At 44.0% G+C, this 16,115-nt stretch overlaps 1 protein-coding gene across 2 annotated transcripts in view; it reads right to left on the bottom strand.

The window, feature by feature from the left end:
- Positions 1-16,115, bottom strand: part of ascc3 (activating signal cointegrator 1 complex subunit 3) — a 244,015-nt gene that overhangs the window by 20,314 nt on the left and 207,586 nt on the right. For both annotated transcript variants that reach the window (XM_061237731.1, XM_061237739.1), the window contains exons 35-36: positions 10,114-10,225; positions 6,112-6,246 (exon numbers count right to left, since the gene is read on the bottom strand). In XM_061237731.1, coding sequence (XP_061093715.1) covers positions 6,112-6,246; positions 10,114-10,225 — 247 coding nt within the window. The remainder of the gene's footprint in view (positions 1-6,111; positions 6,247-10,113; positions 10,226-16,115) is intronic.

Genomic DNA, 16,115 nt, shown 5'->3' with positions numbered 1-16,115 from the left:
CTGCTGTTTGTTTCTCGGCGCCTGGATGAGCGCTCGAGTGGGACATGTGTGCGCACGCCTGTCTGCGTGTGTGTGCCTGCGCACGTGTGTGTGTGTGTGTGTGTGTGTGTGTGTGTGTGTGTGGGGTTTACCCAGCTGTCAACGGACAGAGGCCACCACATGCAAACTTTCCTTTCAGCGACAAATAATACTCACACACCCCCCTCACATCTCGGATAGACCCGACCAGTGACAAAAAGGCTTAGCTATTCTAAGACAAAAATTGGATGAATAATTAATCTATATTTCAAAGCAGAAGGACCAAACAACCTTAATACACCATTAATGCTATGCAAGTGTTCAGGCTTCACAGAAACCCCATAAAAATAGGCCTGTGGCAGTTGAAGTATCGGCAAGTCGATGCTGTCACTCAGTTTAACCCTGTGGCACATCTCATATAAACGTTGGTACACGGAGGATACATTAATGCAATTTGCCACAATCCAGCAGTGTGATGTACATTATATAAACACTGTGTTAAGTGGTTAGGTTATAAAGGGGAGGGAGAGAGAGCAATAAAGACAGTGAATGAAATTAAGAGAAACCTGACCATCCAATGCAATTCAAATTCCACTCACCGTTTATGAGATGTAGATACAGTTGCAATCAGAATTATTCAACTCCCCAGGATACTTTAAAGATTAAAAAATGTGAGCTTTTCTGAAGACGTAGAATTACAAAAAAAATTGAGTGACAAATTCAAAATGATAATTAAAATGCATAATGTAATATATCCAAGTAGTAGGATATTTTTTTAATACAGCCACGTAATAATTATTCAACACCTATTCAATATTTCAGTTTTTTAAATCTCTTACTAGTCAGACTATATAATTGTGTGAAAACGCAATTAATCCTTTGGGAACTCTATAATGACATTTAATTTGATTCAGCTGTGACACATCCCGCCCATGCATGTGTTCACGCTGAGTAGCAAACATGGAGTTCTCACAACATGTAAAATAATTAATTATTTAATTACACTAAAAAGCAATGGCTACATGATTTCCAAGACACTAAAAGTTCCAAGAGACACAGTTGGCAGCTTCATATGCTAGTTTAAAACTCAGGGTACAGCAGCAAAGCTACCTGGGCTTGGAATAAAGAGCAACATTTCCCCAAGGGACATCAACCGTTTCAACACAACGGCTGAAAAAATCCATGAAGGCAGGAAAAAAATATATCAGTGCAGACTATAAGAAGAACATTAAACATGCAAGGACTTAATGCCCGGACACCTCGACACTCAAGAAGCACATAAAAAGTCGACTTTAATATGCTAGAAGGACTTTGGATAGGCCAGTGGAGTTCTAGGAGATGTTTCAAGAAGTGTTCAGATTAAAATGTATGTTTGGAGTAAGAAAGGCATGGCTCTCGACAAGAAGAACACCATCCCCACGGTCAAACATGGAGGTGGGTCAGTCCTGTTGTCTGGGTATTTTGCTGCTGCTGGATCTTGACCGTGTGACTGGCATCATGGATTCTTTCATTTTGGGGAAGAATGAGACACCTTCATTGCATACATTGAAGCTTGGTGATCATTGTACTTTCCAGCACAACAATGATCCCAAGCATACGTCCGAGTCAACCAAAGCTTGGTTCAGGGATCGGTCCTGGAATGCCCTTGAGTTGGCCATCTCAATCCCTGGATTTAAATCCCATCAAAAATATCTGTGGGATTTAATGAAAGCAGTGGCAGCATGGAAACTGAAGAATATCTGTGAGCCGGGAGCTTTTGTACATGAGGAATGGACAAAGATTCCAATAGAGAGGCGTCAGAAGCTTGTGAGCACTTACCATGGTTATAAAGAGTAAAGGATGCTCCACAAAATTCATACTTTTGTGAGCTGAATAATTTAGCACATTTTTGGAGAGAATAAGATTTTATAATTTGATCTACAAATAAATCCAACCGTTCTCAAAATCACTCAAACGTGTATTAATAAACTGTTTTTGACTGTTTACTAAGGCCTTGGTATATATTCTGAAAATTGTATTTATATCACGGGTCTTATGGGTTGAAAAATGTAGATGCAGTGTGTTAAAATGTTAAAAAGTCATCCTCCGACTGTTTTTACAGTGGAATACAAACTTTACCCAACAAGTAGCAGATTTTGGTATGCCTGGGGGTTGGATAATAATGTTACTATATTAATGTAGACACCCTAGAGAAACACACTACCAAAATCTTGTGCTTCATTTACTCATGTTGTGGTACGGCGTGACTTTAATCTGCACCAGAAGAGTGAAGAGCCAGCTTTGGCACTCGGTACTGTTCCATATGTTAACGTAATTTAGCGCATGAGTGTTTTCCAGTATCACAAGGCATGTAACTCCGGACAAGGGCCTACGTTGCGGTACAACATGGTAAACTAATAACACGGGCGGGGGGGGGGGGGTGCTGAAGGAAAGACCCCCGCCAGGCAGGACAGTAAACCCCCCAGGGGAAACTCAGGTTACTCATTCAAATGTTTAGGTCCCACACATTGTTGTTGGTTGATGGTTTCCCAATGACCAGGGTCAGCAAGCACACACTCCCTCAAGACTGGTGGCAGGGTTAAAGAGAGGTCAGAGCTACCACACAACACCTGTGACTGCAACCCCAAGACTTGAGTAACATTCACACTGCCTGTCAGTTTACACCAAGGAGCACATATTTTTCATATTCTATATACAGTATAAGGTATGCAGATGTATGAATCTATTACTAGGAAAGGGTTGATAGAATGTCAGTGTGAGCGTGTGGCGTGTGCGGACTCCCCTCAGTTAGTAACCAAGTCCACGTATGAAAGTACGATTTTTTGATTGGCAGTCAAGCCTATCTCACTACGACTGGCTGCTTGGCCATGCGCTGACGAGGGGATTTGTTTCTGCTGTCAAAATTTACCTCAGGAAAGCGAATAATAATGTCATCTTCAACAAGTAAGATGAGCACGCCACCAAAAAGGGTCAGGGAAGGATCTCATCTTTCTGCTCTGTGAATGTAAACAAGATGGATGAGAACAGCAACAGTGGGAGCAGTTCTGTTATCAGTGGAACCACAGATGTGAACGCAAACGATACCGGTTCAGCCAAGCTGTCAAAACACCGGGAGTCTGTGTGGAACCCTGCCTGGCTTCGGGACTGCTGTTACAAAGCACGGTTAATAAAACAAGCCTAGGAGAGCAACTCATTCATAACTATAGTTTTCCTTCTTCATTAGGTCATGAAACTCCAACACATCACATTCACAGGGAAGTGTTTAAACAACGCTATGTTAGCCAGTTTCTATAATGCAACATTAGACTGAATGTATCCATTTTCATTATATTCCAGTCTTATTTTAATGCGCCTGGTGTTTTGAAGCGCTCGTATTGTTGAAGCAAAATGACATTAATAATTTACATAATACAAATCTCTCCACTGTTGTAGGGATACTCTGCCACTTGTGTAAGCTACACCAGCAGCCAGTGAAGCGAGGCAGGGCAGAAAGGAGGAGCACAGGCTAAACAAGTGTAAAAATGAAACACAAATTGGGAGCAACATTTTCCACCAGTCGCAACAGAACCGGCATTAGGCATGGGAGACATCGGTGTTTGCTAGGCGCAGTCCATCCGAGAAAACGGCAAACAAAAAGAAAGAAAATGAAAAAATGCATGTGGATGCACTCGCAAATACCCCCCCCCCCGCCTGCACCCACCACCCCCCCGGCCCTGCAATCACAGCACCCCCCCTCCACCCCCCCACCCCCAGGGGATGAATAAACTCATTGCTTCTCCCCCATCCCCTGTGCATTATAATCAGAGGCATTAGTGTCAGACCCTCCACTGCCATCCACACACAGGCTACATGTTTCTCTTATCAGACCTGTTAATTGATTAAGGACATGCAAACTCACACAGTAAGAATCTTCCTATGATAATTACCTATTCAGGGAGAGCAGTCATTATATCAGCCGGTACGAAGGCTGGGAGTGCACTCACTCACCTGGCAAACAGGGGCTTAAAACCAGCTTCCCGCAAACCATTACTTATTCACACGTTTTGAAAGTCGAACGCTCGCCGTCCGAGGCTTCTTAAACGGCGGCGTTATATCACCGCGCGGCCCTCCGAAGGGCCGTGTTCTGTCGCCGTGGCGACAGTGCCGGGAGCCGACGACTTTCGGCGCAGCTGAGCTCAGCGTTTATTCCCCGACTTAAAATTCATAACTGTTAAAACTCTCCTCAAGAGGCGGATTCTGCCGCGTCCTCTGAGCGCCATTCATCAGCGGTAATGAATGGGAGCCGTTTCTTAACGCGGCGAGGCGAGCCACGTAGGCGCATCCAGCCTTTGTCATAGTCTGTTTCAGAGGTAATTCAGCAGAACCAACACAAGAGCAATGCGTAAAACGCGACAGTGGAAGGTAGTTTCGAGCACCAAGAAATGTCACCGTGCGTGAAGGTGCCCGTGATTCAGTTGTGGAAATAAATCAGGGAAAATGGCGGATCAGGCAGGAGAGCGCTAAGTGTTTCAGCACAGTAGAAAACCACAGATGGCAACTCTGGTTATGAAATTATGAAAGGCAATAGCAAGATTGATGTAGACAGGGCACCACGGACAGGTCTATTCTCAAGATGGCTCACAGACACCCAACAATCCATCAGAAGTGAAAGAAATCAACATAGTGATGAACTATGATCAGTGAGTCTGTTTGCGTGAGGTCAACAGAGCAGGTTTTCTCTTCAGTAAAAAGTTGCATTTATATTTCTTGCCCTGTGTATTTATATCATAAGAATACGACTATTAAATTGTTTTGCCAGATTTATTTTGCAGACATAAATAAGTAGAGTGGGTGAACAGAAACGCATGAACCCGTACACGCAACTCATTTAAAAAGTTTTTTCATGTCAACTGAGGCTCTATTCCAACAGCTAAAAAGATAAAACAGACTATTTTTACACCCTTGCCCTTAATGTACTTTGTGTTTGAGATCTAAATTGCATGAGAAATTGGCTTCAATTTATGATTGAGGGCCTAATGTTGCCTTTTACTTTTATTCTAGAATAACAGTGGACACTGTTTAATGTCCATGTTTAATTACCTGTGCGAGATTTAACTGGAGAACGATTAGCAGGAACATCCGTGCTTTACGGCTCGGACTAAAGGTGGAATTACACGGTAAGACCGTGGCGACCCCTCAAATTACAGTAAACCTGTAATTACCCTGAACGCGGGGGCAGTTTCAGGGAAGCAAAGGACAACAAAATGCATGACACTGACAATTAAAAGGTGTTAAGAGAGGCGTGTGCCATCACAAACATTTTTTTGTAAAAAGTGGACTGTAAAGGAGACGAAAAAGTCATTGTGACTCAACAGGGAACAGGGTAGGAGTCGCCCCATGATGACCAGGCTCAAATTGGACCCCAAATATGTGGCTCCAGTCCCACAGAGGGTAGGAGTTCCAATGCAAAATGGCTACCAGTGACAAAGACCTCTTTCGATGGAAAAAATGCGCCGGGCGTTCCACTGAATCCATCTATCATCTTTTTAACTGGGCCCTGTAAGATTTTAGGGCTGAATTAAAGGGAGGGGGCCCTCTCGTTCTCTGCTGGTGCTCAGAGATCAGAATCATTTTTTATATCCGTGTTTAATCACCGGTGTAAGATTTAACTGGAAAACCTCCGCCAGTCTCCATCTGTGCTTCAGCAAAAACTGGCTGTTCCCCCTCACAAATATCTGAGGAGAGGTGCTTGAGCACTGTGTCCTAAGCGTGTACCCCACAAGAGACAATATGAGAAAGAACAGAAATAGTTTGTGTGTTTGTGTGTGTGTGTGTGTGTGTGTGCATGTGTGGGTGTGTGTGCATGTGTACCTGAATGCTCATGTGGGTGTGTGTATGCATATGACCAGACATTTGTGTGTTCATACGTTAGTGTCCATGTGTGCTTACATTTTTGAGTGTGAATGTGTATGCAAATAATTTCACAGCTTAAATGTTACAATACAAAACAGAGATGGATTGACTGATATCACGGCTGGCGTACCTGTATGTAGGATGCACTACCCAATCAGACCCGCTCTGTGGAGAACGGTGAGGGGTTTTGGGCAAACTGACCGTGAGGATGAGCAGCAGGTCCTGGAGCGAGCACTCTGCCTTCAGCCTCTCCCTGAACATGCGCACCGTCTGGTGCCTGAGGTAATAGTATGAGGCGATTCGTCCGTGCGTCAGGGGCTCGATGCTCTGGTTGTCCTGGAGACAGAGGAGACATCACCTGGTCAGCACGCACACCAAGGCCGACAGGAGAACCTGGTACAACAAAGCATTATGGGGCGACATTGGCTCAGGTGGTAAGAGCAGTTGTCGGGCAGTCGGAGGGCTGCCGCTTCGATCCCACCCTGGGCCTGTTGAAGTGTCCCCGAGCAAGATATCTAACCCCCAATTGATCCTGATGAGCTGGTTAGTACCTTGCATGGCAGCCAATCTCTGTTGGTGTGCGAGTGTGTGTATGAAGGCCCTATATAAATGCCAACCATTTACCATTTACCATTATGGGAACCCAAACCACATCGGATCTCATGGTAGATCTCTCGACACTGGTCTATGAATGCTATAGATCCATGGTTCCCAAACAGAGGTCCGTGGACCGCCGCTGAACCCTAGCAACATGGCCGCCAGTCTCCAGCAATTAGTTAGTCATGATAAAATGCTCAAGGTTGTTTACTTTACAATGTGGCTTTTGCTATCCACAGGCTGAAGATTTTTAACTTAAATGAAGACTCCTCGGGAGCAAATTAGGTATGGCAGCACATTAAGTTAGGTTTTTAGGGGATGAATTCTTCTTGCTATACATTTTGTTGCTTGGAGATGTTAACCAGATGGGTTTAATTTCATTGGAAATGATACACAACTCAGATACACTCTCTGTGTCAGAGATATCTACTGGAGATCTACAGACCTGGAGATGATGGCTGAAAAGATTTTAGATGACGTCTCATTTCCTGCTCCTGAACACAAATAAAACAGACATGACAGTTCTGAGCCTAAACACAGAGAGTCAAGCCTACTACTCTGCCGAGATGATTAATCTGAACCTCTGTGTTAAAACATCAAAAATCGTAGGTGGTTACAATCAGCCAATGGCTGCCCTTTTGAACGATATAAAACGTACTTCCCTGCTTGCAGTTTTTCCATCTCACATCGAAAAGCTCAGACCGTTCTTTCTCAAAAAGATGAATCGAACCTGTAAGTCTATATTATGACTACGGTGTGGGATTCTGCCAACATTGCTATAAATGCCATGTGAAATGTGTGAAACACTTACTGTTGAAATCCCGAGAAATGGAAACAAACAAAAATAAATAGCCACTTTACACCAGTTTTAGCGTTGCTCTACTGGCTACCAATAAAAGACCGAGTTGATTTCAAATTGCTTCTCTTAACCTGTGAGGCTTTCGATGGACCTGAGCCATCTTATTTATGAGGCCACCTAATCCCTCACAATCCCCCTAGATTGCTTTGCTCACAAGAGGCTCGCTATTTGGTTGTTGAAATAACTGGAGAGAAAGGAAAATCTCGCGCTGCAGCCTTTCCACTGAAATTAATCGGAATGGATTGCACTTCTGTAGCACCTTTCCTCGCATAATTTCAAAGTGGTTTACAGAGAAGAGGGGAAACTCGCCTGAAACACCAACAAGGCGTAGCCTCTCTATCACAGAGAGGTTAACCAAAGTTAATAATTGAATAATAATTTGTCAGACACTACAACAATTTTTGAGACTGAATGAAAAATGAATCTGTTTAATCTGTATCCTCTCCTCTTAACTGCATTCTCTCTTCTTTTAAATGCTGACCTCACAAGTCCTCCTATCCCAAAGTCCATCTACCTGCTCCCTCCATCCACATACTGCTCCACCACCTGATATCCTCTCATTAATCTCCTCCAGCATGAAGCACCTTTCTTTACAACTAACTGAGAATCTGAACCTTCCTCACCACCTTACTCAACCCTGCTCTTAGTCCAGGTGCTGGTCCGTTCCTACTGCATCCGCCTCCTCGCTGATCTCTCTGCCTCCACCATCAGGCCTCCGCAGCTCATCCACAATGCTGCTCACCAGAATCAACCTCACTAAGCTCAACCATTTCACTCCCTTTCTCACATCCAATGGTTACTGATACAGGTGTGCACTAAATTCAAAATCTTGCTAGCCTATTGGGCAGCTCAAGGGACCACTGGGCTACATCTTCAAACGAGCATCAGATCTTACACACCAGCCAAACCTCCGTGTTCGGCAACCTCAGGCACCTGGCCACTGCACACCTGTACTTCCTGGTCACATCTCCTTTCCCCCAGTGGTGGAATGAGCCTCACACTACAGTCAAAAAGCCGTGGCTGGCTTGTGGATCTTGGATATTCAGATATAAGACCTTGCTGTCACAACATTACTAAGCAGTGGCCTATAGTCTGTTTCAGTTGGTTCTAGCCATGAGAAGGGCATATATCATTGTCAAAAGTTGATCATTCCTAGAGTTGGATCTACTCAAGCATGAATGAAATTGGATCCTAAGCGGGGCGGTATTGTTACCGATACCACTGAGCAAGACTAGTGATTCAAGGATTCGATTTCCAGCTGTAGGCCTTGGAAGTCTGAGCAGAGCAAACCTTTGCCCATATATAGATTTCCGGATCAAAGCATAATTTCTCTACGGAAACAATTAATGGAAGTTTCATATAACCATCTCTGTCACAGTCGATGATTTAGGACGGCGTTCAATACTCGGGACGTTTTTATCTGGACACATTTCTCTCTGGCACAGGGTCCACTGAATTCTGATGCTGCTTTTACTTTTAAACCAAAATGATTATTTCACGAACAATAAGTGAACACTGCTGCCCACGTTATATATACGTCACCACTTTTTGTTCTATGTCAAGGCTAGTCCCAGGCTAGCCAAAACTACTGTTAGCCAGGAAAGAAATTTAAAGAAACCATTCAAATAACTTAGGGGAATGAAAGTAAAACACCAACAATAACATCCTTGAAGATATTTATGGAGATATATACCATTGAACTAAGTATAAAAATGTATAATTTATTATGGGTACTAGCAATCAGCAATGTGGGAGAACGGTAGGTGAAAAGACAGCCGGATAAAGCCCTGTGTGTAATGTCGTTATTGTGCGACAGGTTGCTTGGAAAAAAAACTGGATGAAAAGCATTCTTTTTTTTCATATACAAACAAATGTCATAATTTATTATGGACAGAGATTTCACCCAGATGTTTTGATCTGTAAGTCTCAAAAATGCGAACCGACACTACAGACATTGCTGAAGGGAATGACGAGTTCTGATGCCTATGAAGAATAACCATATAATTATTCATTATAATAATTAATAACACTATAATTACTTGCTGGGATAAGAGTATCTACTTAGGAAATAAATATAGATATATATTATATGTTTTATTTTAATTACAATCATGTATACATTTTGAAAAGGCTACATGGCCAAACCTGCCACATACTCGTGTGATGGTGGGCAAAGGTAAACAATCCAAAGTATATCAATCATTGGAGATTGAATTTGAGAAATCCATGTCTCCTTATGCGGGAGAGAGACGCTCTTGTGAATAACACTGCCGTCGGAGGGCTGTTGAAGCGGAGACTAACCACGGCCGAGCGTGTGCTGAGCCTCCGTCACGTTCGGCTGATCGCACTCACGTCCGTCCACTTTAGCGTAATCGCATCGCAGGAACCCCGTATCAAACAAATAACCCCGTTCTCGCCCCGCCGACCAGCATGAGAGCCATTGTGGACCATACAAAGCGACTTTCCCTGCAAATGACAGTCAGCTCATTGAATAACAAGAGTGAAGCATGATATGTGTGTGTGTGGTTACTATTTCTTGAGCTTGTCGATACATATACAGTACAGATAAAGCTAGTCTTCTATGCAGCTAAGGCCTTGGACGTACCAGAGCAAATACAATACATATACACACAAGCACACAAAGATATGCACAAAAACATACATATTTCCATGGAAACAGACCCAGGCTTACACCAAGATGCACAGCTATAGACACATAAACACACACATACAGCATATACACATACCTCTCCAATCTCCATACAGTATGAACACTCCAGGTCCCTCAGACTTTTCTCCACCAGGTTAGAGAGGAACTTGTTGATGGATGCATGGCTGGTGTCCTCCAAGCTGTAATAGCTGGAAAAAAGAGGCCAACCGCAACATTGAAAAAACACAAAACACTACAGCTAACAGTAACTAGACTAGACTTCCCCAGAAATCAATGGACATGGTTGTCTCCAGTTAGGAATTAGAGACGAGTTAGCATTTTAAAACCAGGCAGCAAATTTTGTCTGTGACATCTCTCAGCAAACCTGCACCCCCCCACCCCAAAAACCTATTCTCCTATGGACTTTGCTAAAAGGAACATGAAATGAGACCGTGTTTAACAGGCGGCCATAACTCATGGCAGTAAAACACAAGACGCCAAGGTTTGGAAGGTATGAAATATGCGGGTTTTACGCGATATTGATTTACAAATAACCTGTAAAACCGGCCACTGTCACGGGCCGTTAATTTTATTCCCTCGCTAACGATAGCACTATTGAACGGCGACTTCCCAGGGGAAGTGAAGACCTCCATGGCTGACGGTGTTGGGTATCTGCCACGTCTAGACAGCCTGTGATAAGGCAGGGCCACACGCTTTACAAGAAACCCCACAGTTCAGCGGGATGCAATGGTTCACATGAGGAGAACAGTCATAAACATGAAAATCAGGGGCGGAGACTCGTACCCAACACTGACTGGAGGCATTTTTTACTCAGATGACTGTGTTTTTTAATCAACAACTATTCGTTTTTGACACAAATTCAGGACAAATTTGTGTCCTTCACATTCAGGACACAAATTGCAGCTTGAAAAGTTTTCTGGAGTGAGGATAACCCTGTCTCTGAAATAATTTAGACCAGGGCTCCCCAAAGATCTACTGTCCTATAGGTTTTCAGTCCAGCCCTAACAACACACACCTCATTCAACAGAGCATTCAATCTCATTCATCTGCTACAGTAAGTAGTAGAATCACGTATGGCAAAATAGGATTGAAATTAAATGATTTAACAACACTTGTAATTAATGTAAGGGGAAAAGTTAGGAATAAACATCATTAAATTTGATACATTTCGTTAGACCCAGTAGAATGTAAAAACGGAGTAACTACTAAACAGAATGAGAGTAAGAATGAGGATTTTTATGGTCCGGAAAGGAAATCACTGAGCGCGCAGGTCACAGCAGGGATCTGACCACAGTTGTTTTAACAATGTCACACCTTTACTCAACCGTGCAGTACAAAAACCGCAAACTGAGGTATGTGACCTCACACACTTCTTAAATGGCTGAAGGCACACTTTGTAGTGTTTAACGTGGCTTGTGTGAACATTTTTGGTCGCAGTTGCACGGCCAGAGAGATGCGGGTATGGGAAGGGTTTTGCGGAGGCGGGGGAGTGCTGACGAACCCCTGGCTCGTCGACCAAAATGCACCTCAACCTCCAGCGGGTGACTAAATGTTATCACAAAATTACTCCCAGATTTCAGCCTGCACTGAGGGAGCTGACAAGCTGTGGTGTAAAAATCGCTTCCATGCGCAAGTCACAGCAGTAAGAGCTACCACATGGGGGGTGGGGGCGCATAACTGGGGTGAGAGGCACCTCGCGCCCTTTATTAAGTTAAATAACTATGTGTTCATCTTACTTTGGTCATTCCAGAAAACAGGCTGTGCCTCTACCTGTTTAAAAGCATCCTGACAGTAGACACCAGTAATGTTCCCCCGGCCTACGTGGAAACAATTACAATAGCGCTCCACTGATGACACGTGACAGCGTTTATGATATCGACCTTGACGCAATTCAATGCAAGAGATATAAAAAAACAAAAGACGTAAAAAAGAATGCCGCTGGCTTGTGTGTTTCCCAAGATGGCCTCTGCGTCTCTCGGTGATATGTGACCAGTGCTGGGGAACATGGAAGCACCTGGAAGTCTTTAAGGGCGACTGTGTCCCTGCTCAAGAGAGCTGGCAAACAGTTAAATACTGTAATGCACACACCTACCACATCTACATACACACACGTCATACAATTTTAAGTACACACACCTATACATGCACATGAAGGTTATACACAGTCAAGTCAACAATTATTATCCAGGTTATAAAATTACAGGTTATAAAAATGAGGCAACACACATCAACCATGGGGCACCAGAGAACCATCTACCCCATAAAAAGAAGATGGTTGTTGACCTACCCAAATCAGGTAACAGGTACAAAAAACGCATGAGCAGTTAAACATACTGCACCACTAAGCACTGTTAGCGCAATATTCTAAAAGGTTCATACAACTGGAACAGTGACAAACTTGCCAGGAATAGGACACGAGAACAATATCCTCGCATATGGTGAAGAAGATGGTGAGGGAGGCAAAGAAGAACCTGAGGATTACATCTAAGAAATCTATTTGTTGCAGCTGCATCTTAGGATCACCAAGTATCAAAATAAAACTACAAACAATAAAACACCACCTCCACATCAACAAGCTTTTAAAAAGGCTTGGGCAAAAAAAGCTCTTTGTCAAAGCCGCTAACAAATTCAAGCGTCTGGACTTCAATGCCAGACGTCATTGGAACGATGACTGGGACCAGGTGCTATGGTCAGATCATGTGACCAAAATGTAACGTTTTGCATCAACAGAGGGATGCATGCAAGAAAAAGCACATCATCCATACAGTACTGTCAAATATAGTGGTGGATCACTGATGCTTTGCAGTTGTTTTGCTGCCAGTGGTCCAGGGGCTCTTGATAAGATCAACGGCATTGTCAATTCCAACTACCAAGACATTTTATCTAAAAATTGGTTGCCTCAGCAAGGAGGCCCAGCCTTGGTAAGTGGACATTAAAACAAGACAATAATGCCAAACCTCCCTCAAAAGTTATTCATAGAAAACTATTCAAGATCGCTCCAGATATGTTTTCCAACTTTATCCAAAGCCACTGGGGAAGGCTCAGTGTCATTATCCTAGCTGTGGCAAGTACTAATCACAGAGGTGTCAATACTTGTGACTTTTTAATTTTTTTTATTGAATTTGAAAAATACATTGTTTTGGTTGATTGGATTGAACCTGACTGCACCAGCTTTGTCCATGTAACCATACTCTAATGCATTGATAAACACACTCAAGTAATACACCTATAATTGCATAATACAATTATAGATGTGCTCTATCCCTCATACAGGTATATACAGTACATACCTAGACACACACTGTAGATTAATTCTGGAAATCATTCTATTAATGGCAATTTTTTATGAAGCCATTTATTCCACAGACAGACAGACAGACGGGCGGACATGATCACATAACCTCCGCTCCACCTAGTGGAGGGCACGGCGTGTCTATTCAAATGCTTCATGTGGGCTCTTTCAGAAATTATTGGGCTGAGACCATGGTTCAAAGAATCCAGCTGTCTCCCGAATCGGTCCGTCGCGTCACCTCCACCCTTACCTCATTCATCCTCTCACCCTCTCTCTCCTTCTATCTCTCTCTCTCTGTTTCCCTCACCCTCCTCTCCCCCCATCACCCAAACTCCCCTGCCACACGTTCTATCAATAGAGAACCCCTCTCCTTTTCAATACCTTCCAACAATGCACTTGTTTACAGCTGTGGACCCGCTGGTTGTCCACAGATGGACCTGCCAGTGTGGCTAATTTACTGGGCCGGGGCTGGGGGCCAGCAGGGGGGAGAGGGGAGGGGCACACTGGAGCCTCCCTCACACGCGGGCCTGAATATTTACAAGGCAGTTAACAGGTGGCGAGTTGTTTAATGACGGTAATGGTCCCGCGACGAGGGCGAGGGGGGGGGGAGGGGGGAGGGGGGAGAGCGCAGGGGCTGTTGGAACACGGTGATTACACATCCCGGGGGAGGAAGGGGCGGAGGGAAGGGGGGGGGGGCGTCAGAGGCCGTCCTGGGCTAATGGGCCCCGCTGCTGGGGCGAGAGGCTGCTAAACGTCCTGGAGGAACCATTCATTAACGGGGCCACCGGGGCCCGGGGCGCAGGGGCCCCCGGTGGGTAATGCTTCACAGCTCAGCCCCCGTAACAACACATCATTATCTTTATCTTTCACCGCCATCGACACCGCCTTGGTGCTTCTGGGTAAGATTGAGGGGAACAAATATTAAAAGGCTATTTAGAAAATGGTGGAGGTGGGGCGATTCTGACAAAACACTCCATGCTAAATTATGTTAAGTATTCATAATATCGTCATAACTCAACGCGTCCACACGGCGCAGTTCCTGCAAAAACTCTAACGACTTTCGGGCGGGAACGGCTGTAATGATCTACAGGATAAAAGAGAAAACCAGCTGCATTAACAGTTTTTCATGTAAATGGAGGTATTTTGCTTAAAGGGAGGGGGGGGGGCTGGTAAGAGTTTGGGTGTTATCGTTAAACGCATCACCATCCATATGTTACTGACATTCGCCTCTGACGCCTTACTGCCCCCTGGGGAGGTTTTGCTGCCTTGTGAAAAGCGGCTCTGTGGCGGTTCAAACGAGTGAGCGCATGGAACGATTAGCCGCCCAGCTTCAAGGTGACCGCTGCAGCGGGGCGCTCTCAAAGCTAGCGGGAACAGGCGGAGGGAAGGGACAGCGGGAACGGGCGGCTGGAAGGGCAGGCGAGCGATAGTGTCGCCCGCTCCTCGGATACACTGGGTAGGAGACGTCATGAGGACGGGGTAAGGTTGTGGGACACCCGGACGTTCGACACATTCGTGTGATGCAACAGCCCTGGGAAGGCTGAAGTGTTAAACGCGAGCTGACAGGCGTGGAGATGGCAGGTCTTCTGGAATGCTCTGCAACCCGAAGCAGATGTCTGTTTTGCCTGAAAAATGCTGGGACTGAGGGCGGGGGGTGAACTTACATCACTGTAAACCCTAACATCTGAAAAGATAAGACTAATCAGTCTCAGTAACAAAGGAGGGAGGACTGCACTAAGAAATAAAAGAAGTTCAGAACAAACTAAGTTGTACAAAGTAAAGCTGGATACACACACACATACACTCAATGAGCACTTTATTAGGTATATATTTTTTAGACTGCTGTAGCCTACTTAGAGATTAGCGGCATTGTGTGTTCAGAGATGCTCTTCTGCATACCACTGTTGTAATGCATGGTTAATTAATTGTGCTACCGTCAGCTTCCTTTCAGCTTTGACCAGACTGGCCCTTCTCATCTGACCTCTCTCTTTACCAACACAACAGCAGAACCTCTTGATCATATCTGCATTCTTTTATGCATTTAGTTGCTGCCACATGATTGGCTGATCAAATATATGCATTAACAAGCTGGTGTACAGTTCTACCTAATAAATATATACAATGGGCCACATCATTTTTTGCACCCCTGTCAAGTAATGCACAAAAATACTTAAAAATATATCATTATTAATAATACACTTATTAACTCAAAATGCCGACTTGTGAAAAATACTGTAATTCAATGGAACCAACCAAAATGAAACATTCAATTAATAAAAATTAAGATTGCACCGAATGGTGGCACAGCCTGTAGAACACTGACCGCATTCTCATTGCGGCGGTTCGAATCCGACCGTCTGACATTTGTTGCACGTCTTTCCCTCTCTTTCACTCCCATTCTTCCTGTCTCTCTATACTATATACTGTCCAATAAAGCTGAAAAAAGGCCTAAAAAATATCTTTAAAAAAAAAAAAAGAAGAAGATTGCACCGAAATCAAGATTTCATCATTATTGGCACCCCTGGTTTAGGACTTGGTGCATCCACCTCTGGCACAGATAACAGCATGAAATATTTTCTTGTAATGCTTGACAATTTCTTGTGCATTGCCAGTCAGGGGCGGCAGTTAATCTGGAGCCCACTGTATATAAAACATACACATTATATGAGAGAGATTCAGCATTCTTTGCTATGGCAACCCTAAATGAATGAAATAAATACATAACAGAATTATTACAAATATTATCACAGTCACAGAACTGAAGGTTCTCTGTCTGTCAAGTCATT

Source organism: Conger conger, chromosome 1 (assembly GCF_963514075.1).
Source record: "Conger conger chromosome 1, fConCon1.1, whole genome shotgun sequence".
NCBI lineage: Eukaryota > Metazoa > Chordata > Actinopteri > Anguilliformes > Congridae > Conger > Conger conger.
The sequence above is the reverse complement of the archived record's forward strand: the minus strand, read 5'-3'. Positions and strand labels throughout refer to the sequence as shown.